Raw genomic sequence first — 27,816 nt, 5'->3', positions numbered from 1 at the left:
TTATAAAAATGTAATGTCTGAACTTAGACTCTTTACACCTAGTTTCAAGCCAGACCTAATTTTACATCTACGTTAAAAACACATGAGAGCACACAGTCATAATATGATCTGGCCCCTCTCTGACTGCAAAAAGGGCAGCCTGCTATAAATAGAGGCCTTGAGAGAAGGAAGGTCTTCCATTCTGAGGAGGATTTTGAAATTTCATGCTATTCCAGTTTGGAACAAAGCTCTCCAATTCTGAATTTTCCCATGAAACAGAACCCCAAAGGAAAGCAATAATAATGAAAAATAAAACAGAAAGTGTTTGTTCTGATAATTTGTAAAGAAAATGTCACTAGACAGACCTCCTGGAAATGCTAACTGAGCAAAAAAACTTGCAACTTTGGAAAATGAGCCATTTGAGGGTCTTGGTTTGCATCAAAAAAGCTCCAATGGTTCAAAAGCCCGAATACCTTCCCTGCAGCCCTACTCATCATGTTGCCGGTGAGGGTGTTGGGGGAGCTGGTAGATGGTCAGGCTGAGTTGAAGTGGAACCATAACTGAACCCTGATGTAGGAACCGCACGCTGAGTGCGTTCCTTTAAAATAATTCACTTGTGCAACCTTTGGAAGTACAAACAAGTAGTGATGTGATTTTTAAAAGCTGGAAATATTTCCAAAGTGCTGAGGTCAAATCTTCATTGGGTGAAAACTGGGATAACACTACTGAAATCAGTGAAGCTATTTCATTTTGTACCTGTGAAAATCTGGTCACTGAAGTTTAAAACAGCATTCAAAGTCTACAGTCAGTGTAAAATAAGAATCATTGCTAGTGTGCACCGATCAGAGCCATTGATGAACCACAAAGAGAATTACTGTGGGACTCAAAATGTTAAAAACAATTATATGATTTAAGCTTTCATTTCATGCAGAAAAAAACCTCTCAATCAAACTAAACCAGAAACTTGTCATTTTTCTATTTACTTTTCACATTTACCATGAAAAAATGCTCCCTGCTGCCACAAACTACTTGGGTAAACCAAAAGGTTTGCATGCAAAGCCCATTTGTCAGCATTGGCTGAAAAGTGTATAAACATACCTCCTTCTCCTGATGTCTGCATGAAAGACTTTTCACATGCGTGGAAAAAATATTCCTCTTTAACCAGCTCAAGCCCTACAGCTAGGTATGATATTCCTTGCTCGCCAAAAACTCCCAACCATTTTAATTTGCCTTCTGGGTATATCAGGAATGTGGGGTCAAGTCCCTACTTTGGAAACTCTGCAGGGCATAGAAATTGTCTGAATGTGGCCTTGCTTCAGTACCTAGATTTCAATGCAGTGCACAGAAAGAAAGGAGGTTTTGTTTGTTTGCTTTTGTTTCTTTTGGTTTGTTTTTGTTTTTATAGGAGGAAGGAAAGAAACAATTCCTTTGATGGGATGAGACTTTTTCAACCCCTAGGATCTCCAGGACTATGGGAGTAAGACTGATGGGGGTCTGTAATGGGGCTGTGGAAGAGTATCCCCTTCACAGACTCTTCAATAGGAATTTGGTTACAAGTACAGATGGTGGTCCTCAAGAGACTTAGATGGTATTTTTTTGGCCCAAAATCATGGGTAGTCATGAGATGGCCTGCATATATCACCCAGCATGCACTGATTCCTTCTGATAAGGGAAGAAGATGAAAGCATTGCCAAAGGAATAAGAGTCTGGTAGGAGACAAAAATAGTTTTGTGAATCTGATCCTTTTCTCAGAAAGTTCTGGATGTAAGTCTTTCCCAAGGCTTTCTTAGCCAAGGACTTCTGTAGAGGTACTACCAAACACGCCTGAAACCTTTCAGCTGCGATATTTTTCAAGGTAAAGCACTTGTATGAGATTTGGTGGATCACATGGAGCTATAGGACCCTACTGGACCGCTGCCGTACCTTCACACCAGCATATGTGAAATAGCTAAGTGGGAAACTGCTCTTCCATCCTAAGAACTCTGTCAGATTTCACAAATGTTCCAGATTTTCTCTGGGAGGAAACCCAGGCTATCCAAAGATCACACTTACATTTTCTTTCACTGAAATGCAAGAAACCTAGAACAGCGTGAACCCTTCCTCAATGGCAGAATAAATCCAACTCTTCTCCAAGAGGAGAGGAAAGGATAAAAGTTTTCCTGCAACCTACATCAAAATTGAGGCTGTCACAAAAAAAAAGGAAGAGACATCTGGGTGGGACTGCATGGGGAAGCAAAGTATCTCAGATCATGACAATGTGATCTCCTTGCAGGAGCATCTGAGGTCTGATTCAGCCACACATTAATCCCCATGGGGAAATCACAGGGCACCTCTTTCTTTGTACATACCTGGTTTTTTGCCTGCAAAGAAACTGGCCACAGTTCTGCTTCTGTGTAGTGTCCTCTTCACCCCCCAAAGAGCAAAGGGCCAGCCAAGGTACAGACCAGGAGTTGTCCCCACTGGGACCTCATGAAGACACAGTGCTGAGGAGTCCCTTGCCCACCCTGGGCACAAGCACAGCTCTTTCATGGGACTGGCCTCCTGCAGAACGTGCCTGATCTCCCCCCAGCAAACCAGGGCTCTCCTTTCCTTTTTGCCTTCGTTGTTGCCAGGGTCAGAATGAAAGCAAGAGCAAGGAGAAAATGCTCTTAAAACTAAAATTAAAAAATACAGAGAGCAGTAGGCAGATAGCCTTTTGACAAAGGCAAACCCAGAAGTTCAGCTGGGATTTCTAAACTACCTTTGCAAGAAGGCAGAAAAAAACTGGAGCGAGCATGTCATCCATGGAGCTGATGCCAGAAAACCCTGTTGTGCCTGGCTGATTATCGAGTGATTAAAGCTTGAAGGGGGGATCTCCTTCCATCTGCTGCATGGACTACTGCCTCACTGAAAGGGAACTGAAATTTCTTCTTTGCTTTGCTGCACCTGCTCTGGAGACTCCCTGAGCTACAGCTAGGACATGATTCACGAACACCCAAGGGTCAAAAGTCCCAAGCTAATGTCATGTAACTGGACCAGGCTGAGGTGCCGTTGGTTGCTATGAATTTTCAGTTTTTCTTAAAATAAGGTGGTAATGAAAGTGTGGTGACTTGTGGGAACAGCATGGTCCCTGGTTTCCCACTATTGGTGCTGGGTAAACCTGAGCTCTCTTTTGTCAGACTGCCAGGAAATAGATACAAATGTATTTATAAGATTTCACTTTTGCAGCATAGCACCAAAAATAGCACAATCATTCATAGTATAGGTTTCTCTATTCTCTTATCCCACTGCTGAAGTAAGAAAGGCATAATGTTATCAACTAACTGTCCTCCTACCTCTTACAATAAAGCAAGTTTTAGCTACTGGAGTTACTATCAAGGTTAAAATCCCCTTTGTTTTACAACATGTTCATTGCCTAGGGGGACTGTCATTGCCCAAAGGGAGCATAATGTTCAAGTCTCATTGAAATATCATAAGTAATATCAATAATAAGGAAAACAGAATTCATTAACAAATTCACTGCCCATAGCTATGTACTCATGATATACGGGAGTGGTGTTCAGAACATCAATTCAACAATACTTTAAGTCAGTGCTCCTTTGACCCACGCTGATGAAGATAGACAGACAGGTTAGACAAGATTATGCCTCCAAGGGTCATAAAAATGTAGAAGTTTCCCAACTGCAAACTGATTTTTCAAAGACAATTACCTGCACAATTTAACTGGATGGCCATTTATGCCTTCCAGGTTTCATATTGTTAATGTTTGTTTCCTCTTGGATTTTTGCTGTTTCTCTTACTCTCACTCTTATTTTTTTTTTTTTTTTTGCCTCAGATACACACATTAAAAAACCACTCTCACACTTCTTGTCCTATGTGATTTATTCCCAAGAAATTAAATTACATTTTTATAAGCCTGTGTTACCACAAATGATAGCTGAAGATTTGCTGAAAAAATTAATTCCTGATCTGTTGCTGTGAAGCGTCCTCGCTAGCACTGTACTGACTCTGTCTTTCAAAACCAGATGGAAGCAGTCCAACGGTATGATTAACTTCTTAGTCCCTGCAATTTCCTATTGCTCTACTTGCCCTAGATTTCAGGATTGACCTCCTGCTTCACTGCAAAATGCACAGTTGCTCAGTTTGATAAATCACATGAATACTTTTTTGATCACAGTTATCTACTATTTACTACATACCCAGTGAGGTTAATCATATGCTGAGGCACTTCATATGCTGCACACATATACACTCTTCTTCCCAATAGCACTTTGCATATTCTTCATGCTGCCAGCCAGCCATGGGACCTGTTTTCTCCTTACTAATATATGAAAGACCACAGACCTGCACCTTGTCTCTTTTCCCCTCCACGTTAATTCTGTAATTATCCACACCCTAATTCTTAAAAGACCTAGCAAGCCAAAGAAAATACATGAGAAATTACTAGTCAGACCTTTCTTTTAGCAGATAGATATTTTTCAAAATGCAAATGTTTCTGAAAAATAGAACCGATTGTCTCCCCCCGGATACCTCCAGGGAGCCATTGAGAATGCATGGGGTTGCCCACAGGGAGGTGGGAAATGTTTGGCTGTCATGATAGCAAAACACTATCACTTCCTTGAAGAAAAAATACATCTTAATTTTTCTTATTTCATTCTCTAAACACCAAAGGAATTTCAGTATTTAGTATCGATAGCTAGAGCTCAAAATTGTTACAATTCCCTTGGACAGCTCTGGTCCACCTTCTCACGCAGCATTGCAATACATCCAAATCACGTCTCCAGTGCTATGGTAGAACAATTCTAAACAAAAACCAGCAACAGTCAAGGTATGGGAAAACATCCAACAGTGAACAGACGAGTGCTACAGATTCTTGCTCACAAGATAAATAAAGGGAAACAGAGTCCCAGTTTTACAGAGATATCTATTTCTTTTCACTCCAAGCCTTCTACACAGGCTCTTCTTTTAAAGACCCTTTCCACTAATTCACAAGTCTCCAATACTGGAAATGGTATCCTATATACAATATGTATCATTACTCTTCCTCCTTCAAGTTCTGTAACCAGGAGGGCTGAGAAACTCTAGACCATTTCTAGCAGCAGTTGCCCTTTGCTACCCTGAGTCATGTGGGAGGGCTGCAACTGTGAGACACCAGTGTTTGCAAACAGCCAAGCTTTCATGTAAGGCATAGATGATAAATCCACATCCTGTCAGAGGTGTTCTCTTCTTCCTCTCAAAGATAATCCAGAAAGTTTAAGCAACGTGCTAACGCTGTGAGAGCTGTGTGTTTGTTTCTGTGGCAGGGAACACCGTGCGTGTACACTCTTCTCCGGCCAACCTTTGACTCCTGCGGAGCCCATGATCTCAGTTCCGTCGTTCTCTGCTGGGACCCAGATCAGCTGTCCTGAGCCAAGGCTTCCCCTCGGCTGTCACTGATTACACAGACCCGTCACATGAAGCCTTTCTGGCCAGCCAGCTAGCTGAGTCATTCCGCTGATAAGCTGACCACGTAGCTTCTCATGTGGAGGACTCTCACGGTGTGAAAGGCGATGGTTATCGAAAAACTCACTCCAACACAAACACAAGTATGTGAGTGACACGAAGCACATGAGTATTTTTGCTAGCTGCCACTGGACTATTTACTTACTTTAGGGTATCACAAGTTTAACTGCTTCGCTTAATCACAGCTCAAGCAGATACTTGAGAACAAGAAATCTTTGGCTCAGTCCACTGAAAGTTTTAAGGCTGCTTGGACAGCTGCCTTCCCTGCTTTAAGCGATGTATTAAAAGTCTAAATTGCCTCTTATTGTTGCCTTAATGCTTTACAGGCAGTCACTCCCCAGGCCTCCTAACCCAAATGGTGTATCTCAATGTGGCTTTGTCTGAAGAAGAAAAGCCATGCTACAGATACCACCGGACTAATCATTGATCCTGTGGCTGCTTACATGATCAGGGCAATGGACTAGATTGTCCCAGGTCAACCTTTTCCGTTTGATTTTCCTTGCAGCTGAGTGCTAAATGTGTGCACACCCCCATGAGAAGCAGTGCAGCAGTACTTCTGCTTGCAAACGTCTCCCTTCAGATGTGGGGCTCTGCTGCTTCACATGACCTGCTGCTCAGCTCCCCAAACTCGTCACTGGTCCAGAGGACAACAGGGAGTATTTGTTTGCCCTTCAGGATCTTAAGTGCAACTGGCCAGACCCATTAGGGTAAACCAGCTCATGCCGACATTTCGATGTCCTAACCATGATCAAACACGGACAGACAAGTGTCCTGGTTTTAGGTGGGATAGAGTTAATTGTCTTCCTAGTAGCTGGTACAGTGGTATGTTTTTCAGTTAGGTATGGGAATAATATTGATAACACCGATGTTTTCAGTTGTTCCTAAGTAATGTTTAGTCTAAAGTCAAGGGTTTTTCAGCTTCTGATGCCCAGCCAGCGAGAAAGCTGGAGGGGCACAAGAAGTTGGCACAGGACACAGCCAGGACAGCTGACCCAAACTGGCCAACAGGGTATTCCATACCATGGGACGTCCCATCTAGTATAGGAACTGGGGGGAGTGGGGGGCGGGGGGATCGCCACTCAGGGACTAGCTGGGTGTCGATCAGTGGGTGGTGAGCAATTGCACTGCGCATCATCTGGACATTCCAATCCTTTCATTCTTACTGTTGTCATTTTATTAGTGTTATCATTATTAGTTTCTTCTTTTCTGTTCTATTAAACCGTTCTTATCTCAACCCATGAGTTTTACTTCTTTTCCTGATTTTCTCCCCCATCCCACTGGGTGGGGAGGGGCAGTGAGTGAGCAGCTGCCTGGTACTTAGTTGCTGGCTGGGGTTAAACCACGACAACAAGGCATGGTTACATGGAAATGCAAAGTACTATCCCTTCTGCCTGACGGGAAGGCAGACCGAAGCTCAGACAGGCTGTGTAACTCACCAACCATCATGAACAGGGCTTGTCGACACTGTCACATGGATGCTAGTGGTGTTGCCTATCAATGGCCCAAGGTGGTAAATCAAAAAGGTTTATCATAGCCTGTACTTAAAAGTTCAGGTCTGGATGACACATATATATTAATCAGGTTGCTGAGTGTAATCTAGTGATTGGACTTTTATAGGACTTATCAGCTGGGATGAGAAGGCTTGCCAGCACGGCATATGGCTGCTGGGCTGAGCGGGTTCAGCTCTCCCTCTGCCCTACACGCCTGCGCTGAGGTTCGCACGAGCAGGGTCTGCCTGCGTCCTCCAGCATAAGTACACGGAAAGGATAACAGACTGCAACTGTGAATTAAGCATGCCTCCTAAGTGCCACCCAAGCACCGTGGTGAATGAGCTATCTTTCCCCTATTACAACGAGAGAGGAAATTCAGCGGTGGTACAACACTTTCCTCTAAGTGTTCAAAACCCTTCAGCAGACCCACTTGGCCTACACTACAGCGCTACAGAGAAATAAAAGCAGCTAGGGGACTAAAAGTGCCCTAGGACGACTGTAAATCTTTACTTCATGGAAAATCTTATCTTGCGCATGAATATGAGCTGCGAGTAAATTTAATGTGTGGATTAAGTATTGTGCGGTCTCCCTCATGGTGGGCTTTTCAGCCTAAAAAGAACAAAAGAATAATAATGAGTGTTGTGCTTGGGTATGATTACAAACAGCTGTAATTTACAGCTGGACATTCCCCATTGCAAATGTATCCAGCAAGCAAGTGCTTCTGGGTTAGTGGAACAGACTGCAAAAAATTAGCTTTTAACTTCAGCCTTAAGGTCAGAGTTCTGGGACCATGGGAGTCAATAATAAAATCTATTTAGCTCAGCGGGATTAAGCAGGTTTAAGACCTGGCTTAACCACACTGCTTACTGTTAAATAACAACAGAACACACTGAATATTTTAGTTATATTTTTCTTCATTTGAAAGCTATTCAGGCAGTGGATATGAGAGTCAGACAATTGAAGATATGCTATCACTATACTGTTAAGGTATATGAGTTAAGTTTTTGCTCTTCTCTGTCCCAGAAACTGAGCAATCTGTATAGTTAGACCACTTTACTGAAGAGCACAATAAAATTAAAAACAAGCTGTGCTGTATAAACACTGAGGGTTTTTCATGAGAGAATGAAAAGCTAATGGGGCCAGTGCATCTTTCCTGACAAAATAGTCGGTGCATGTGCAGAGCAACCTGTCTTCTGGAAGCAGAAAAGCTGTTTCAGTCAAGCTTCTGGGTCACTAATCTTTGTGTTTGCACATAAATCTGCTGGGGGTTACTGTGTCATTCTGAAAACAAGACTGAGTGCAATACACTAAAGAAATCAATGGCTACAGGTTTAAAAACTCTCTGGTCTCCCCCTCCCCTTTCAGTTTAGCGAACTGTTACCTATTTAACAGAACATGAAAGCAAAAACTGCAACAAGAACTGCTGGAGAATGTTTTTCAAAAAAAATAATGGGCAAAATTACTAAGAGCTTTATTTAAGCTGCCATCTCCCTTGGTGCTGGGAAGTGCTCATGTGTGACCAGGAGCTCTTAGTTGCTACTGGGACACAAGTAATGAGCAGCAATATCACAGGCATCCTCACTTTAGCCAAGACTAGACAGAAACTGCCGTCACAGTGTGGGTTTTTGGCCCCCTGCCCTCCTGTTCACTCGCTGCACTGAGGTTACAGGCAGCAGAGAGCCCCCCCCGGGTGCACCCATGGCCTTCCCAGCACCCCCTCCAGAAGGAGGGGGGGAGGGTGCTCCGGCAGCCGAACGTTTGCAGAGTAGGTGGGAAAGCTGTAATCTCCAGGCATGCTTTTAGGGGCAGAGAGGGGAATATCTGATCATAAATACTAAATCCGAGGTGTGACAGGCAACATTTGAGCCCTTTTTCCCTGAGGATGAGGGCAGCCTGTGCCCAGCTTCCTCACCACCCCCGATGAGGTAGGGACCATCTATCCATCACTGCCACTTTTCTTTCTAGGGGAGACAGAAAGTGCACTGCAGGGTTTGGGGCTTATTAACTACCTCCAGGGGCACTCCTGCAGGAATGTTCCTCATTCAGCCCAGGGGAAGGATGCTGAGAACCCCCCCCCCCATGTTTCCTTTGGTCACGGTATTATCCCCCCCAAGGGCAAAAGCTGCTTTGCCTCGGGGTGAGCTTGCACACCTCCAGACAGAGGGGCATAATGCTGAGTCTGACTCTTCTTTATTTTTGCATTTGTCCCAGTTACAGCAAATACTTGTGTGCCCTACAACCACATCAGCGATTTCACCCACATCCCATACATTTCACTCAGGGAATTTTTTTCCTTAAGGGGGTGAAAAAAAATTCTAAACAAAATGGTGTTTGGAAACTTGGGTGGGGGGGAAGGTCGATAATTTTGGCGGTCTTAGCCCCTGAGCAGAGAGAAATGTTATTCATCCATGCACAACATATAATTCAGCCTAAGTGACAGGCTCTGCTCTGGAGAAATCCTGGCCTGAGCTGGCTTCCAGAGTCAATTACTGCTTATTCCCAGGGAGGCGGGGGGCGGGGGGCCAGACAGAGCAGAGGGGGCTGCCAACAAGGCATGGGGAAATTTACTCTGTGTCAGCCTGCATGACACAGTACCTCATTTGTGGATAAATGTAAATCTGCTAGTTCTTTTTCACAGGCACTAAAATGTACAGTCTCTCCTCCCCCTTCCCTCCCCCTGTTCCCAAAACTGGAAAAGAAATCAGGACCATCTTAGAAAGCTACCTTATATTTCAATCAATCCTCTTTCATAAAAGTCATTTAAGGTAAATACCTGTGCAGACCTACAGCCCAACTATAACATTTACTATGGCCCAAATCCTGAATTCCTCACTCGGGCAAGTTTCCCATTGAAGTTAATGGATTTTTGCTTGAAAAAGGGCTGAGTAAAACCTGAACACTGTCTAAGGATTTGGTCCCCTGCTTATCTGCCTGGAGCACTGCTGCAGTTCCAGAAGTAGTGAAAAAATGAATTAAATTCCTCCAAAATACCAATCCCTCAAAACTTAAGGGGTAAAAAAGGGCATTGTTTTTGTGCATAAAACGTACAGAGAATCTCATCAAAAGAAGGGTAATTCCCAGGGAAAAGATTTGGAAAAAGTCAGAAGAGAACATCTCAGAATAAATGAAGTACTTATTGCTGAAAAACGAGCTCAGATATATCTCAGCAAACTCTAAAGCTCAGACTTTACTGCATCATTCATGCCTTCTCCAGTAAGTTTCTTATCTCTCGTTTGGTATCACAACAAGGGATTCTGCATACTCTGTATGAAATACAACAAGACTGTGATTTTTGTAGTAATAAACTCTACACATGCATGACAAATCCAAGCATGCAAAATGTTTAACATCCCAGTTCACAGATACTTTGGGGACAAAATCCGATTATGAGTTATATGCCACAATAAATAGGGCTCAACGTTTCATAAAGCAATTTATAGTTCATAAAAATGACAAAATGTACCTGTCAGATAGAACGCGGAGAGCAGATCTCTGTGCTGCCTGCTGGAAGAAAGGGCAGAGATGTTTATTTTATATTCTGACTTGAAAATTACGAGCACAATCAACACTTTAAAAAATGCGTTACACACATTTTTGTCACGTGTCCAAAATGTTAAAGTACGAGCAAAGTAGCAGAGTCTATAGTCAAATGGACATTCCAGCCTAGTAAATGTAAGAACACTTTGTTAAGTATGCCATAAACCAGAAGATTGTCAAAGCACCGCACGGTATTTGAGGTCTGAACTACTCTAGATTTTTTCTGCGGTCCCTGAAAACTCAACAGGGCTCGGTTCTCTGCCTTCCCCTCTCCCCGTTTCCACACTCCCACTCCCTCTCCTTTACCATTAGTCTCCTCCCATTCTTCCACAGAAACAAACATCACGTATTTGGTTCCTTTTGCGATGAAACCCGTAGCTATAAATATAAATTTTGCAAAGCTTGCCAGAGCTGCTGCAGACTTTTCATGAGCGCTGCCACGTTAATCTGCTGGCAACTTTTGACTACACAGTACAGGATTGACCTGTTGCTGGTTTGCTCCTCAGTTTTTGCCTAGTACAACACTTTGGATGGGGTGGGGAAGCATGGTGCTTGTTCTTGTGTTAACCAGCAGGTCTGGGAATAGAAATTGTAGCCTCTCAAGTTTAATAGGACTCCCAAGCCTATCCCTGAGCTAGTTTGCCACTTTATTATTATTATTCTTTCCCCTCCTTCAATCACTTCAAGTGGTGTGATTCATGGCTTTGGCACAGTAACCAGCTGCTAAGCAAAGATGAAATCCATAATGTTTTGAAAATCTACTTTAAAGCCTCCATTCTACTTGGAGCTGCCCAGTGCATCCCCTTCCCAGCCGTACCTGTCCAGGCTGTGCCTCACCTGGCACAGAAGGGACACAAGGCTAAGCAGTATGGACAGTCAAGGGGCAGGGAATTAAACATCAATTTTCTCTTTGCAGTTACCAGTAAATATGTTTTGAAACCATTCTCCCTGGCTTCTCAGGCTGCTGGGGGCTGCATCCCTATTCCTGAACAAGCCGCACGGCTTGCAGGTATCCCGCTCAGCACCAGAGAGCATAAAGGTAACCCTTCTGGCTAGTCAAAATGCTGCTGACAGGCTGCAAAGAAAAACTTGATAAAACCTGACTTGCAGTTGCAGTTATGGAGCATTTCACAGAAAGGTGTGAAAAGATCCCCTGAGCGGATCACTGCAGATCTGACAGGAGTGCAGAAACACTTTGGGAAGAGTTTCTACTTGATTTTGGAAGCAGGATTTCTGAACTTTCTGGAATAACTTGTGCCTCCTGGGTTCCCTGGGAAGAAGTAGTTTCCGTGTACCACACACCAAATTGTCAGCAGACAAGGTGGCATGGCTCGCAGGTGGGTTTTTCTCCTCCGGTGTTGACTTTCTGCAGTGGGCAGAGAACCCGTGGGAAGGGCTGGGAAAGTCTCAGCAGCTCAGTGAGAGTATGCCCATGGCATGAACATGCTGGTTTTAGTGTTAGGAAAATAATATGGACAGTCTTGATATTTTTTACTGTCTCCAGTACGTCTTTCTATTTGCATGCCCTTTGGATACAGTGACATCCAGGCCACTGGGTACGGGGCAGGCTTTAAGGGGAGCAGCCACTCTCCAGTCCAGTGGGCTGGCACCATTTTTATTCTTTCCTCTGCAAGGGGCTCGTTATGACAATTTCATCCCACTTCTTGCACGCAAACGCAGGAGAGACCCAACCCTTGGGTTTAAGAATGTCTTACGGCTTAATCTCCTCTTTAATGCCCCAGGCCAACGCAAGTTCATCTCCTCCCATGCCTGATCACCCTCACTGGCAGGAAGGTATGTCCATTTTGAGTTTCAAGCTGCCCAGCTTCGATGCTGAGGCCTGCGCCCTGTTCTGCCTTTGCCTGCAAAACTCAGGAGCCTCCTCTCACTATCAGAGCCCTTTTCCGTGGCCAAGTTGTGTAGACACCATTCAGGTCACCTCTCCTTCTCTCCCACCAGCAGCCAGGGCTAGTCTTTCCCTCAGAAGCAGCCACTACATGGCAGTGCTATGTGTCGAAGCCACTTCTAAAGGTTCCCACCCTTGGCTCAGGTCACCACAAGTGCTCACGTGGTTGTGCAATTCAACAGGTTGGAAAACTGATCCAGCTGAAAAATAACACTTTTCCTTCTTTTTTTTTTTTCCCCCCTTTTTTTTTTTCCCCCCCTTTCTTTTTCCCCAGGTTCTTTGTAACCTGGGTCCCTTTTCTGAGCTGCTTCCCCAGGGAGAGGGTGTCACATCGCAGGATGCGGTGTGAGAATGGGAACGGGACTGTGAGGGCAGCACGCAGCAGAGACCTTTGCTGCTAAGATAAGGGCATGTCCACTAGGGACATGTCACGTTCACCTGACATCGCTCTCATTCCCTTCAGGGGATCTGCAGAGCACTCCTGGAGCAGGGTAACATGGTGGGTGCAGTAGCCAGAAGGCACTGAAGGACACAGGCTGCTCTGTAGCCACAGGGCTCATGGACCTTACAGAGACCTCAAGAAAGGTCCTCTCCAAACATGGACTTTGGTGACACTAAAAGCCCATAACATGGGGATGTGGGGTACATACCACTCTTGTATTTCCCTAAAATCCCTAATTTTGAGAGAGGGAGAAGACCTAGATACTTTCTCTTCCAGTCTCGATGAAAGCTGCCTTCATCATGAAAGAGGGAAGAGAAAAGGACTCCTGCCTTGACCTGTTTGGTGTGCTAACCCAGCCGGCCCATGTGGTGTCGGAATGCAGCCGCAAGCGCCGATCTTCAGTTTCCATCTTGGTACACCCAGTTGCTGACAGCTTTGAAAAGGTGATCCCTTCTGGGCAAGAAAGTGGGTTCAGATGACAGGCAGGGCAGCAGGGAGAAATGTACAAGTGCTTTTCAGTGAGATCATTCTACTTTTTCAATTAGCCTCTCATTTTAAGTCCTTTAATAAACGTCTTCTTCACCAGGACGCAATGCAGATTGCATGGGGTACTTCGCTGTTTGCTTGGTGGTCACACATTCTGTAAATAAGACTATTGATTTTTTTCTTACACTGTGAAAATACGACTGTGTTTGATTGCATATTTGTGTGACCCCCTAAGTTGGTAATGGCCCCATTTCTAAATGATGGGGGAATAAGATCCAGTCACAAGTTTATTCTTCCTCCCTGGAGAAACAGATCTATTGCCTGCAATGAAAGGCAGTTAGCAGCTATCCGGCAATTTTAATTCGAGCCTATATTGCTCCCCTCTCCTGGAGAAAGTGAGCTGTTGTAATTAAAGGTAGTTAGCAGTTCCCTAGCAAGTATAAATACTTGCAGCCACTAATTACAGTCTGCTCTCTTGTTCCCCTGCTAGAGGACTGGGCTGCTCAACTTAGGGGGAAATATCTGCCCTTGCTTCTCGCTAACAGTTTTTTTGTGACCCCATTCAAACTTATTCTTGGATCCCCAAGGAGGGTCATGACCCATAGTTTGAGAAACTCCTGGCTATGGAAACAGCTTTCTGTGATTTATTATGTTTCTAATATGCTGGTATTATGTATGTAACAATGTAAGCAAAAGGGTGGTACTTAGTATCATATACTGCCTGCATGACTATTTTTTTAATAGCTTGATTTTGATTGTGCTATTTAATTTGCATTTTATTTTACATCGCTAACAACTTTACTGAGGCCAACTAGTCATCCATCAAGAAAGACGAGAATATGTTCTACAGTCTTTATTATTCCCGAAAGTGAGTATGCTGGTTATAGAAATTAGGGATAAGAAATAATTTTGAAGTTTGATATTGCTGACGGAATTTAAAGATCTCCAAGATTTACCACTAAAAAGTGCTTTATGGGAAGCTTAATATTCTCTTGATAAGTGATTGAGCGTGTTCACCAGTAATGACTATAATCCTGAATTTTCAGTTCTTGGAATCAGTGGGGTTACTGCTGGAGGAAGGTTCTCCTCCATATGAACACGGACATTGGAGGCCAGCCCACCACATAATAACTTTAATGCTGAGTAGGAAGCAGGGAAGGGAAAAAAAAAATCGCTTAGGTGACTCAGGTACATGGGCTAGAGGAACCAGTCACAGTAAATGAGATGAATTACTCTGTTTCACTACATCAAGAGTTGCAAATTACACCATACCTGCTGGTTAGACTTCTTTGACCCCCATCTGAGTTGGTTACAGATACATTTAAGGCAGAGTTTCATTGATCTGCCTATAGTTCATTAATCATTCACGAAAGATTCTAGCTGTACCCCAAGACTACTGGGACAAAACAAGTTTTCAGCCAGCAGTAATCATGTTCAGGTTCTCAATCTCCAGAGATTGCATCTCCTTTCTCCATCCTTTATTGCAATGAGCTAGAGCTTGGGAACATAATCAGCAGATATTCAGGTTTCAGCGTGTGTTAAATGAGCTACCAAAATTACTTGAAGTGTCACAAGTTGCAATCTGTTGTTGAAGGGAAATCAAAGAGGAAATTAAATACTTTCATTGTAATTGGGACTGAGCAGTGAGCTAGTTCACTGTAATTGGGACTGAGCAGTGAGCAGAACGGGTTGAATACAGCTATTGAGCTGGAGATACGGGAGTGTTAGGAGTGGTCCCCAGAAATCCGCCCCCCCTCCCCACCTTTTTTTTCCTTTTCTTTTTTAAATCTGTTTGGAACAGAATTGCTTCATAAACTGCTGGGCTTGCAGGCATTTTTGGATAAGAAGCAAATGAGAACTACTACCAAACAATGTTCTGATGGGCTTGGAAGAGTGTCTTGGAGGCACTGCAGGCTGAGTGTGGATGCATTTTCCTATACCTCACCCACAGCACACTTTGGCAAATAAAAGCCAATAAATTGACCATTGGCAGATTCAGACATTTTGCTTTCCATTTTTCCTGTCCTGTGGATTAATCGCTGTTATCACGAGAGAGCTCAGTTACAGCAATTGTATGGAGTTACACCAGTTATACCAGAGACTTCACTGAGATGGCGCAGGTGTACACAAGGTGAGAATTTGAACCATTTCTTTGGTGAAATGTATGTACTACCTGTGCATGAATAAATTGCATTGCTTCCAGAGCATCTTCTTTGTCTTCCTTGGGTGGTAGGTGTTGCCCTGGAACTGTGCAGTGAACCATTTATGCTCTAAGTCAGCATCTCCCATACTAGCAACCACTCAGACTGCTGGATGTCACCCTGTATTGGACTGCAGTTAGTGAGCTGTAGATGCACTTACTCCAAGCCAGGGTTAAGGAAAGATGTCACTACTATATACTGCCATTTGGGAACCAGACCAGAACAAATACTTTTATATCTGTCATCCTTCACGTTTCACTCTTTGTATGTCTTCCATGTTGATTCTGTTTTAATTTCCAAAGGATTTGTTTGTTTTTAGCTTAAATGCAGTTTATTCCTAAACTAGTGAAGCCAGGAAGAAAACTTTGTGAAGGGCACAACCTGACTGCATCCCATAACTTGGGCCACAGGGCTCTCCAGAGCTTTTTTTCTGCTTCAGATCTGGGAGCTGTTGTGGACCTAGAGCAAAACTTCTGGATAATCCTCTTATGGTGAACCCACCACTGTCCAACCACAAACCCAGTTTTTCACCTTCTGTGTTAAGACGTGAGTTTAGTCCAACTCTGTTCATAGGCACGTTCTTGTGCTAGACGTTATACCTTTGCCTGTGAGACGGAGCTGCCTTCCAGCCTCACAGCTCCTCTCCCTGTGCAGGTGTTTACAGACTGTGATCAAGCCAGCCACCAGCCCTGCTCCAGACAAGCTCAGTTCATTGCGTCGATATCTTTCACTCCAAGGCATGTTTTCCAAATCTGTTAGGCATCCTTCTCCCTCGTCTTGAAACCCTCTTCGGTTTTCAGTATTCTCCTTGAAGAATGCAGAGCTGCACGGTGTTGCAATGATGGTCTCATCAGGGCTCAAAACAGAGGTAATGAAACCCTCTCGCACCTACAGACTTGCCCTGTTTAGATGCCTGTGAATGTTTTGTGGCCACAAGAAGTTGTCCGAGATGCTCAGGTCAGTCAATTTATCGTTAGTGATTCCTAATGTGCCTTCTCTCACTGCATTATTCTGTACCCCTCACTGTTCCTAGGGGCTTTGTTTGAGGATTGTTTTCCAGTGTGGATTTCTGAGGGATTTAAAATCACTTGTAATCTGCAGCTTGAGTGTTTCTCTGTAAATTTGCAATATAAATGTGTGAATGTGATTTTCACTGTCCAGTTGATATTTATTTAAGATTTACAGGCTGTAAGAATTAAAAGGGTCTCCCTTCCTTCCCCTTTTGGAGTTGGTTATCATCAGAACCACATCTTTTAAGAAACTATAAAACCCTTTCTGCATTTCATGATTTCTCCAGGCCTTTCAACACCTCAGTATTCATATTTCACCCTGGAGTTTCATTATTATATTTCTGGTGTACATTGTTCTTTCTCCTCTCCTTTGTCTATTAATCCTTATTAATCTTCAGGGGCAGCACAATCTAGTGACTTGAACATGGCACCTGGGAGTGAAAGACCCAAGCGCTAATCCTGGCTTTGCAGCTGACTTGCCATGTGGCTTCAAACAAGCCACATCTCAGTCTCAGTCTCCCTGTCAATTCTACAGAGATAATAATTCTTGCTTAGCTCTACCTAAATACCTCTCAGGGGCATTGTATTAAGTAGTTAATACTTGTTAAGTGATTTGGATCTCCAAATTGCTGTATAATCAGCATGGGTATTAACCATACAGAGAATTTTATATATGTCTAAATGTTGAATCTTCTGTCCTGCATCTGTTCAGATTTCTCCTGCAGTCTGGCCCCAACAATGATGCAGGGTTTCAACGCAGATGAGTTAACTTCAATCTTTTTCAGTGGAGACGAGCAAAAGGAAAGTCCTTGGTACTTTACATTAATAAAATGGTTAATTTTCAGTGACACTGGAGGAAGGTCTCAGTCATTGCAAGTGAAGCAGCAGTCACCTTGGAAAAACCTCCTCCGTCTCTACAGAAGTAGTCGCCTTATCCACGAAATGGTAACTTAGTTGAAGTGCTGCTTACACTTAGGATATGGCAGGCAAAAAATGTCAGTTTTGTGCCACAAGCTTTACAAGATTTACTGGGAAGTCTGAAAGCTCAGAAATTAAAGTAGAATTTTTCTAAAAGCCCATATATGTGAAAATAGGGGAAATACAAGCCTGCATTCCCAAAATGGTGGTAACTCTGCCCAGGGAGGTGCTATGCCAATCAACTATGATGCATTTGCTACTACCCAAGTATCTGCTTGGATTGTGCTAGGAAATAAAAAAGAAGATGGAGGATAACATCCTAAGTTGATTGAAATCAGTGGCTAAACTCCTGTTGACTTCAAAGGAGAGAGATTTCATCCTAGATGCAGAAGAAATTGTAGCAATGGTTCCCCAGTCCTTTTTCTTAAATGCTAGTTTTGATGGATTGGCTGCTGGGTCTTTTTCCTTATTTCTCATCATGTTCTCGTATAGCTGCTACTCCCTACATAATGTCCTTTCCCCCCCCAGTTTATTTTCTTCATTCATTTCTTTTTTATTCCCTTAATCCCTTTCTCTTTTCATGTTCCTTTTGTTTTCTGACATGCTCTCAGCTGCCTCTTTCATCCATCTCTGTGCACCACGTCTCCTTCAACACAGCTCCTGACGCTGACACCACCCCAGCCTGAGCTGGATGGCCAAGGGGAGCAAAGTGAGCTTGACATTCCGCCTTGCAGAGAGCAACAGGCAGCTCCTAGAGGGGCTGGGAGTCTGTGTTTGTGTGCGTGCACGAGTGCGTGCATGTGTGTATGAGAGAGATGCAAGCGGGGTATGTTCTCCTCTTACAGCTTTTAATAGCTGCAATATTACAAACGACACTAATTTGTGCTCTAAATTATTTGTGGCTGCCGGTTGTTTAACCGTTCTCTTACAGGCACGCTGGAATGAATTTGCCTGAAGGCAAACAGATGCGTCGTGGCCACGCTTGAGCGGGGCAAAGACCCAGGGACGGTGGCTGGCTTCAGCCAGGGCTCTCTGCGGCGGGAGGAGCAGCACGTGGGACGAAGGGCTCACAAGAGACAGGGACAAAGGGAAGCCAGCCTGGACATGTGGGGCCTAATCCTTCTTTATACCCTAAATTAGCCGACACTGCTGAGTTGATTGCATTGGGACATGTTCCCACGTCAGTTAAAACAGACGTTCGTATAGTAGTTCCAGTTCACAAGGCGAAAAAACACTAACCGAAGGTTTCAAGAAGGTGGGGTTAGGGAAGTTACAGTAGATACAGAGAGAAACTGTTAGACTTGGAAAAAGATGATACCAGTGGAAAAGGGCAGGCTTTGGAGATTTACTAGAGCTAAAACTCAGCGTAGTCACGGCATCCACACGAAGAGACAAGGGAGATGCCTTTGTATTTTAAGTTTATTTTCCAGTCTATTTTTAGAGGTTTGCTTCTAAGGAGCATGGAGATCAGAGTGCCGTGTTTGAATTTTCCCAAATTTTGTGCATGTCCGAGAGCCAATCTGATCTCTAGCTTTTTTCACTGTCATTCATGGTGGTGGCATTCAAACTTAGAGCTTGATCCTGCCTGCCATTGCATGCCAGACATTGAATCTGATTTTGTAAGATAGGCAGTGATGTGAGCCAAGTTTGGCAGGGCAAGACTGAGCTCTTATTTTGTTTCATCTGACAGTTTCAGTGAGGCAATCTTGGTCTTCTTGTCATGCCTTGTGGAAGTGCAAATTTAGATGTCACAGAGATTTTAAAATCAGAGCTGGCAAACCACAAAAAAGAGCTTGGCTCAGCTGGCTTAAATCTTACTCTGGATTTTAGTTGAGTTGGATACCAAAAGGATTGCTTCTCTAATACACAGGAAATAATGGACTTACCCGAGTTAAGTAAGGCTGTTACTGTGGCTATTCCTCTGGTCTAAAAAAGCACTCACGTTATAGTGACAGAGGGCTGAGCAGAGCCTTTGGATTAAGTACAAAACCACCTGAAATTCCAGCTATTCCTTAACCCAAAACTTAATTTTTCCACTTTTGCTTATCTCTGCTTTGTGCAGTTTTGGTTGCAGACTCGCATGTGGCCAGACTTCATGTAATAAGTTTCCTGTGCTCAGTGGAGTGAGAAACTTCTCATCAGAAAGATATTTTTTTCCCAAGTTTATCAGGGCATTTTTTGAGAGAGAAATTCATTTGCAGCAATGATGCAGGCTCTGTGCTTTTTTTCCCAGGGCTGAGTGTTCTCATCTCCTTTTTCACTCCTTTTCCCTTCTGATCAAGCATCAAGTATTGCACTGATGAAGAGGTGAATAAAAGGGAGCACAACACTAAAATGATTTAATGTGGTTAAAATATTTGGACATGGCATATGTGAATGCAATTAGCACTGCCTAAAAATAGTTCTAATGATGAACAGGGCTATGCAGTGGCGTGTTATAATTTTCCCAATATAACTCTTCTCTCTAGATGTACCTGACTCTGCACTCTGCTTGGCTGATCTTCGACTTCAGAAAGTGCCGTCCTAACAGAGGAGGTCTTATGGAAGGAAAGCTTGTATCTGCTTTGCCCCTTTTTCAATTTGTTTCAAAATTCATTACAGATGGCTTCAAATCACCTGGAATATTACATTTCATATGCAGAAGTAGTGCTTATAAAGACTCTACTAAAAAACTATTCCTTCTGGAAGAAGGTGGATGCATGACTGTTCATTTCAGGATAATTTTAATGTTTTTGTTGATTTGTCAGTCCACATCCAGAAGTGAGAGGGAAAAGTCCTACACATTATTAAAAAGATTATTTTTACATACTTTCTTTCTCACTTGTTTCTGGCTACCACTGAAGAAATGAAACATGATTTTATGACTTACTTAAAAAAAGAATAACTTCCTAATGCTGTTTACATAGGGACATGGCCACACCAATTGCCATTGACCACGTAGATGGACTTTTGTCCTCTTGCAACAACAGGATGGATTTGGCTGGTCCTAAATGCCTACACTGCAGACAGTCCTGCCGGAAAGATGCATTTCCAGCGCTGAGCCCTGGCATCCCTCAGCATATCCGTGACAGGCAGGAAACATAGGCACATACGTCCCCACTGGAGCTACAGGTGTTAACTTGAATTAGCATCAAGTTTTCCGGCTCAGCCGTGTCCAGGGTGATGCTGGAGCATGGATGGGTCCTCCAGGGTGGCACTGGGCTGGGTGGGCTGCCATCACCCTGTGGGGATCTGGGTGGCGAGCCAGACCAGGCTGCCGAGACTTTTATTCTACCGCGCTGAAGCTGTTCCTGGCGAACTTTCTCAAGGCCGCTCTTCCCCCGAGGTCTCCTGTGAAGGGACACGGCTTTCTGTTTGTCTTGGCTGGCCTGCCGAGGGGCCGGTTTTGCTCACACCGCTCAGAGCCCGCAGGGCCAGCATGTCCCTGTCCCCTCCTAAGGAGGTCAGCCACTTGCAGGCGAACGCTGCCTTCCCTCTTCCTTTGGTGCAGGGCACATGAGTAAAATTAACGAACCTGAGAGGACTGTTCGCTGCCTCCCTGTGCACTGCGTGCAGAGGGTGTCTTCGGCCCCTGCATGTACCTGCTGCCACAGGGGGATAGTCATACGATTATTTAAAAAAAGAAAAAAAAAGTACTAAAGTTGGGTCTTTCCTTTCGAGATACAACAGGGGCTGGAGTGTGGAGCCATGTCCCTGGGAGTGTGTTCTGATTGCTTCTTCAACTTCTGTTTATACAATTTTGCAAAATTTTGGCAGGAATCAAGAGCACATACCAGGGTGTTGGCTTTTATGAATCCCATGGGATGTGAAAGTCAAGCTGACTCGATGAACTTTGGTTACATATTCCAGACAAGCACAATGACTCTATTTATTCAGACTTGGCAGCCAGAATGCAGATTGACTCTGTGGGTAATAAATTTTCACAGCCACAAAACTTCAGCGGCAACCAACCTGATCCCGCGCAGAAAAAATGCACACAAGGAAGCAGACTTGGGTTGCAAAAATATGTTAGATTATTATTCCATGTATGCGTAGCAGTCAGTTAATTTATTTGGCTATTGATTGACGTGAATTGCACAAATGATGCCAGGGATCTTTTTCCCCTTAAAGGAACTACTTTCTATTACAAAATTTTCATATTGTAAAAGGACAAGTAGGGGGAAAAAAAGAGAATTGTTCATATTACAATTGACAATCTCCTTTTAATATTTCACCCAAGACTGATTTAAGTTATCCAGTGACCTCTACGGAGAAGAGCAGGGTATTATAATGGGGACTGTTTCATGTGCTATGCCACACTTCAAGGAACCAAAAGGCAATAACCACTACAATTCAGTACTCCGAACAATCTTAAGTACAATTTTGACATCTTCATGCTACAAAGCTTCAGATGCTTTCTGGGAGAGACGATGATGAAATTATTACTCTATGTGTTATAAATCAAAATGAATTGGCTCTTTAACTTGCAGATTTATGTTAACTACCTTGGTATCTGTTAATTGCATGCTCTTCAGATATTGATTGGGGATTAAAAAGTATATTTTCTTCAATCTGCGTGATGTAAAATATGCCAACAGGAAATTTCCCCCCTGCATATTAGATCCTGTGATCACTGCCTGTAAAATTGAAACGATCAGTTTAAATGGATAAACTATGCTCATTAAAGAGGAAAAATACATTTATGTAATTAAAATTAAGAGACTAATATGTGTGGATAATGTAATTACTATGGGCGCACACACACTCAGCTCAAACCCAGCCTCTTTTGCCTCTCCTGGGTCTGTGAATCTCACTACCTTAATTGCTGGCGCGGAGGGAAGGGTTGGGAATGCCTTGCCCGCTGCAGGTCCCGAAGCTCTTAATCATGTCTCTGTCTTGCATTTGGCCTCCCTCATCCATGGCTCACATTCCCTGGGTCAGTCACAGCCCTCCAAATGCCAGCCCTGGGAGTGCAGAAGCACCTGTCCCTCTTTGCACTGCTTCAGAAACTTTCTGTTCGCTGCTCGGTGATTTCAGATGCAAATGCAAAAGTCTCTGAAGTTTTTGAAGTCTTTCCCCTAAACTTCCCCGTTTAGAAATTAACAAAATGAAAAGCTTCCTCGTTCTTGTACAGCTCATCTTCAGCTCGTTGAGAAATTGGACTACTTAAGTGAGTCTGATTGCTCAAAGGTTAATTTATGACACAAGGAGTATCTGGGAATCACTCATATACTGTTCCTATTTCTTCATCTTTGATTTCTTTATTTCATGTTCTCGAGCTCAGGAGGAGATCTGAGATTAAAGAGCCTCAGAATTAGGAAGTAAAAGGAAATGGGTTCTCCCACTGACATTTAGACACATGTTGTAATCTGTGCATTTATTGGCAGAGGGGTTCTGTGTTATTCTTTTTTGGGCCTATTTCCTGCTAGGTAGATGGAAACGTAGTGTTCTGTTTATCCAGCAGGCATATTTATTTAGGATTGTTCGTTAAGCAAACCTGCAGGTCTCAGCTGAGGTTCTGCAAAGCATTTCATATAGCAGGAGCCAGTCTGTGCCTCCAGGAGATTTTTATCTGTACAGTCAAGTTAGAAAAAAATGTGACTAAGAAAGGAGACTAAATCACAAAGTAATTGCCGAAGGTTGCTCACACTAGGGCCCGTGACGATTAGAAATGAGTAATGGGATCTCAGCTTTGCTCATTGCTGCGCGGGTGGCAAACTCTGTCTTGGCTCTGTAGAGCTTGTTCGAGGACCGATGTGAAAGACCCAGGCTGTATCAGCTGTAGCTTAAAGCTCTGGTTACTGAACGAAGACCTTGCGTAGCACACATAATACTGAGCAATCCAGGCGCGTGAAAGATGTTAACAGTTGTAAGTGGTAGTGCTAAAGCAAAGGTACCATCTGTGCACGGCAGTACTTTTCCACAATCCCTTCTCCGCCTAAAACTACTCAAGTTCTTTTATCTCGTGCACAATATACACTTTCCCATGTCCTTTTCTGCTTGTTATGAAGCAAACTAGAATTTCAGCTCTCTGTCTCTGCCTGTTCCACACTGACATCCATTACACGGGATCCCATCTCCCCTCCTACCTGAAGGACAAACCATCTTTCCTGACCACTGGCTCCCCCTTCCCCTCCCACCCAGCCCCTTGCTGCAAGTACCACAGCACCTCGGTGTGCTATTGTTATTCTTCAGACATCCCTTCCGTCCCTCACTTTACTTTGCCCTATGCTGTCTATGTGCTGTATTTTAAACTATCTAGACGAGCAGGAAGAGTAATTAAATGTGAAGTGTTTCAGGATGAAATACATTAAACAAAAAGAAATTGTATAAATATGTAGATAATTGAATCTATGTGCTGAATCTTCTTAACACCAAGAAGCTTTGCTCAAAATAGACGAAATAATAGTTTAGTATAAATATTAAGAGGTTTTGATTTACCTGTCGTTTGGAATATGTTGTAAAATACAGACTTCTAATAATAAGAGTTAAAGAAAACCCTGGAAAAGCTTCATGCCTACATACCTAGAATTATTTGTCTAAGATCCTGAATTTCAGAAGTCTAGATAGCTCCAGTTACACTTGACTGAAATAAGCACATTTGAAACCCATGTTATATACAGGTCTGGATCCATCTGTGAGATGCAACCAGGGGCAGTAGTGCCCTCATATGCACCGGTGAAGGCACAGGACATGCATTTTAGTGCAAGAAGGAAGGGACGTGGCTCTTGCCCTCTCATCCCCAACCAAAACGCCCATGTCAGTATACTGAGAAGGAGAGAGCATGGCATAGCACCGCTTGGCAACGAGGCACTCAGCCGGCCATGGGAAAGTCAAGATCCAGCCCTATTCTAGTGAGTAGTTAATTATTTAGAAAAAAACACAGCAATGTTTTAAGGAAAAACTGGGAGACACCTCCCCCTGCCAACAAAACCCAGCTGTCCTGACACATGGAAAACTTTGGCTGACATATCTGCTCCTAGTCAGGTAGTTTGGGGTCGTTAAAACCCAGGCAAATGCCCTAATTGCTGTGTTATGGAGTGAACAAAACGCACAGCCAAGGCTTTCTCTCAGCTGTCCTTAGCTTTCTTAGCATGCATGGGCCACACAGAGACAGGACCGAAAATGCTCAGAGGAGAGGCGAGGGCTGGGGCGATGCCAGCGAGGCTCTAGGCAGGTAAGACATAATAAGCAGCCCAGCGGCTCATCCCTAGGGCCAGCTCATGATTGCAAGGTTTGGCCTGAACCCTTAATCCACAATTCCTGTTTCTCCCCTCCTTGGCCGCTTTTTAAAACAAAACAAAATCAAATCAGAAGGAGACTGATACAAAAACCTTCTGGGTCACATCAAGGTAATAAATCAAGAGCACTGCAGACCGTTCCCCACCAATCCAGCAGCTAGCACACACGGGCTGGCTCCGAGCAGCAACATCTGTTACTCCAGTTACAGTACTGCCATGTATTTTGATAACCTTTATGTATGTTTTGAAAAAGCATTAGCAAAATATTTGCAGGAGCTCAGTCTCGACATGAAACATGCTACAAGTGACGTGTTAGTTTGTCTGGTTCTTACCTGGTCATTCTCTTCTTCATCGCTGCTTAACTTGAGGTCATCTTCTAGCATTCTGGAAAGCAAGCAGTAGAATAAATTATAATTTACCAAAATGCTTTAGATCTGATGTTTTCTCTGAGCTACTGTAAACATTTAATAATTTAAATAGAAAGAAAATATATTTCATCCCAATAACTCTGTAGATGTGACACACTGTAATTTTTTCTTATCCAGTTGCTATCAACTAACTTCTTAATTCATTTCCTACTATTACTGCCTAAGGGAAAATGTTTACTAGAGTAATAATGGATTTTGCAAAGATTCTTGTTATTACAATCACTGACAAACAATTTTTATATGCTAAAAATAATATTTTTGATGCTGACAGGTCAGTAGTCTCTCTGAAAGGAAAATTTTGCTCCATTTGGCTTTGAGCTTACAAAACAGAAGTAGATATTTACACTGGCAGAACTGCAGCACAAAATCAGATTCAGTGATGTTTCCCAAAGGCCATTTTTACTTTATTGCATGTTTGATGTAAAATTGACATTGACTGAAACAATTAAAACTAAAATATATTGTCTCAGTGCACAAGAGTATCCACAAGGATTTCACTGTCATATAAACATAGAAAATAATGCATCTTTTCTAATGGGGATTTCATCCTCCCTTCCCATATCCTTTCCTCAACCTGCTTAAACTGGCTTACAAAGAAGAGGAGTTTGTTTTTACCTCTATGCATTTTTTTTACAAGCTAGGCTTAAGTAACCAGCAGTTAAAGGAGCTGAAGAGGTGCAAAGATTTCCCCCAGTGCTTGAAAGGTCTTCAAGAATGGGACCTATTTTTAAAAAACGCCTCTGTAATAATAATAACAATTCAGAAAGTTGCTAATTTTTCTTGCGTTCTTGAAAAAGAGAATCTGTAATTTCATCTTGACTCCAGAAGAAAGCTTGGTGAGCAATTCAAACACATCCTGTGATGTGGGTGGTCCCCGGAGTGTAAATATCTCAAGAAGACATATGTAGTAATTTCAAACCACCTCCTTGTACTTGTGCTTAGATCTTCCAAGAGCGTGCCTGAAAAGCGTGACTCTTACATGGGCTACATGGTGTGCTGTGTCTTAAAAGAGCACCGAGCCTAACCACCCTCTCTTCAGCTCCTCGCTACATGTGCAGTCCCTGCCTGTTGCTGCCGTCACAGCTGCTTCCCTATTTCCCCACAGCACCTTTTGGGGAACGTAGGTGTATAAGAACAAGATCAGGGGTCACAGCAGAAACTCCTACTAGTTCATCTCTTAAAGACTCTTGTCATGCTTTTTTCCCACATTCCCTTCTACTTGTGCTAAGATTTTTCCTCTGTAAAACCAACATATCAAATTCAGCAAAATCTCATTGCAATGCAGACACCTCAAATATATAGGACACCCACTGAGTTAGAGGGACTTGACAATCTCACAGCAAGACTTGCCCATGTTTTACCCAGAAATATGTCCACAAGCAGGAAAAAGCTCGCTGTGCTATCTCCCGAGTCAGCAAAAACTCCAGTCGTCCTATCAATGCAGCCACCGGCCAAGTTAACGAGCCCTGCTGAGAAGTGGGCAAATGGGTCAGGCACGAATGACATGGGATATAGCTCCTAGGAGCTAAAATATGTCAGAGAGGCAAAGCTTCCAGTAAACACTGCAAGATCCACATTGGCTTGGGATCCTACCACTTATAGGGATCCAAACAATGTTATAACTGCCCATTTGTTTAGTTAGATCTACTTAGGGCATCGCTGAGAAAATAGTGCTTGAAAATAGAAAGCTCAGATCTGGGATTGGGCACTATGTAATTAAACATGGCAAAATCTGCACTGTTAGTGATTTAACCAGAGAGATGTGCTTATTGTGTGAAAAGCAGAGCACCCAGGGTGTCACTGCTTGCTCTCCCGCTCTCTGTGAATTTCTGCTAGTGAGGTACATTATTTAAGTACATTATTTAAGATTTAGCAATTTAACTCTTCTCCTAAATGGAAGCTGGAAAATCAAAAGCGTATAATGAAATGTTCTAGGTAGCTCTATGCATTTATTAGCGTCTTGGCTTTTTGTATCAACATTAAAAAAAAAAAAGTGTACTGCGAGTCTGTGATTAGAAGCAACTATGATGCTTTGAAGCCTTCAGGTTGTGTGGAGGTGTAAGTGGAGCTAAGGTGAGGCACCAGTAGTGCAGGCAGGAACCATCTACACAAAAGGAACAAGAAACCACAGCGCTGGCCCATCAACCTCTCCTTGCTTGTATGTTTTAGCCCGTCTTTATTTTCCCTGTCTGTTTCTCATTTCAGAAACGCTGCTCTCCAAGAAAAGCACTGCCTGCCCGGGGCTCGTGGCCCCTTTTGGAACTACTGTCAGCGTACAAACAATCTCCTAACGCTGGGGATAGGAAAAAACAGGTCATCATAAAATGCTTGCTTGCTTGCTTGCTTGCTTTTTTTCCCTAGAGTGGGATCTGGCCTGCCTGATCCATGTATTTGTCACAAGGATGCATCAGGTTAAGACAGCTTGCCAATGTAGAGGTCTACATTGTAAAGGCAGGAGCTGTGCAGGTATAACCTCCATGACTAAAAGTCTTCACTGGTTCCCAGGTTGCTTTCGCTGTCAGGTGAGGTGCTCAGCCCTGATCTACAAAGCTACAACCAGAGCAGGACACACTGTCACCCGTGTCTTCAGCTTCACCTGCCAGCAGTACTGGAGAGGGAGGCTCCTTGGACACCAGGCAGCTCTCACAGCCCAGGCTGAAGCACACCCTGGGTGAGGAGGAGGCATTTCTGTGACAGGGACTCCAGGCTGCAGTAAGC

At 43.4% G+C, this 27,816-nt stretch overlaps 1 protein-coding gene across 2 annotated transcripts in view; it reads right to left on the bottom strand.

Annotated features, from left to right (window-relative positions):
- AFF3 (AF4/FMR2 family member 3) overlaps nt 1-27,816 on the bottom strand; it is a 328,498-nt gene that overhangs the window by 68,462 nt on the left and 232,220 nt on the right. The window contains exons 8-9 of one of the 2 annotated variants that reach the window (XM_029998967.1): nt 25,003-25,054; nt 10,414-10,454 (exon numbers count right to left, since the gene is read on the bottom strand). In XM_029998967.1, coding sequence (XP_029854827.1) covers nt 10,414-10,454; nt 25,003-25,054 — 93 coding nt within the window. The remainder of the gene's footprint in view (nt 1-10,413; nt 10,455-25,002; nt 25,055-27,816) is intronic. The other variant, XM_029998968.1, reaches the window with a different exon arrangement.

This window comes from Aquila chrysaetos, chromosome 23, assembly GCF_900496995.4.
Source record: "Aquila chrysaetos chrysaetos chromosome 23, bAquChr1.4, whole genome shotgun sequence".
NCBI classification, from domain to species: domain Eukaryota; kingdom Metazoa; phylum Chordata; class Aves; order Accipitriformes; family Accipitridae; genus Aquila; species Aquila chrysaetos.
The sequence above is the reverse complement of the archived record's forward strand: the minus strand, read 5'-3'. Positions and strand labels throughout refer to the sequence as shown.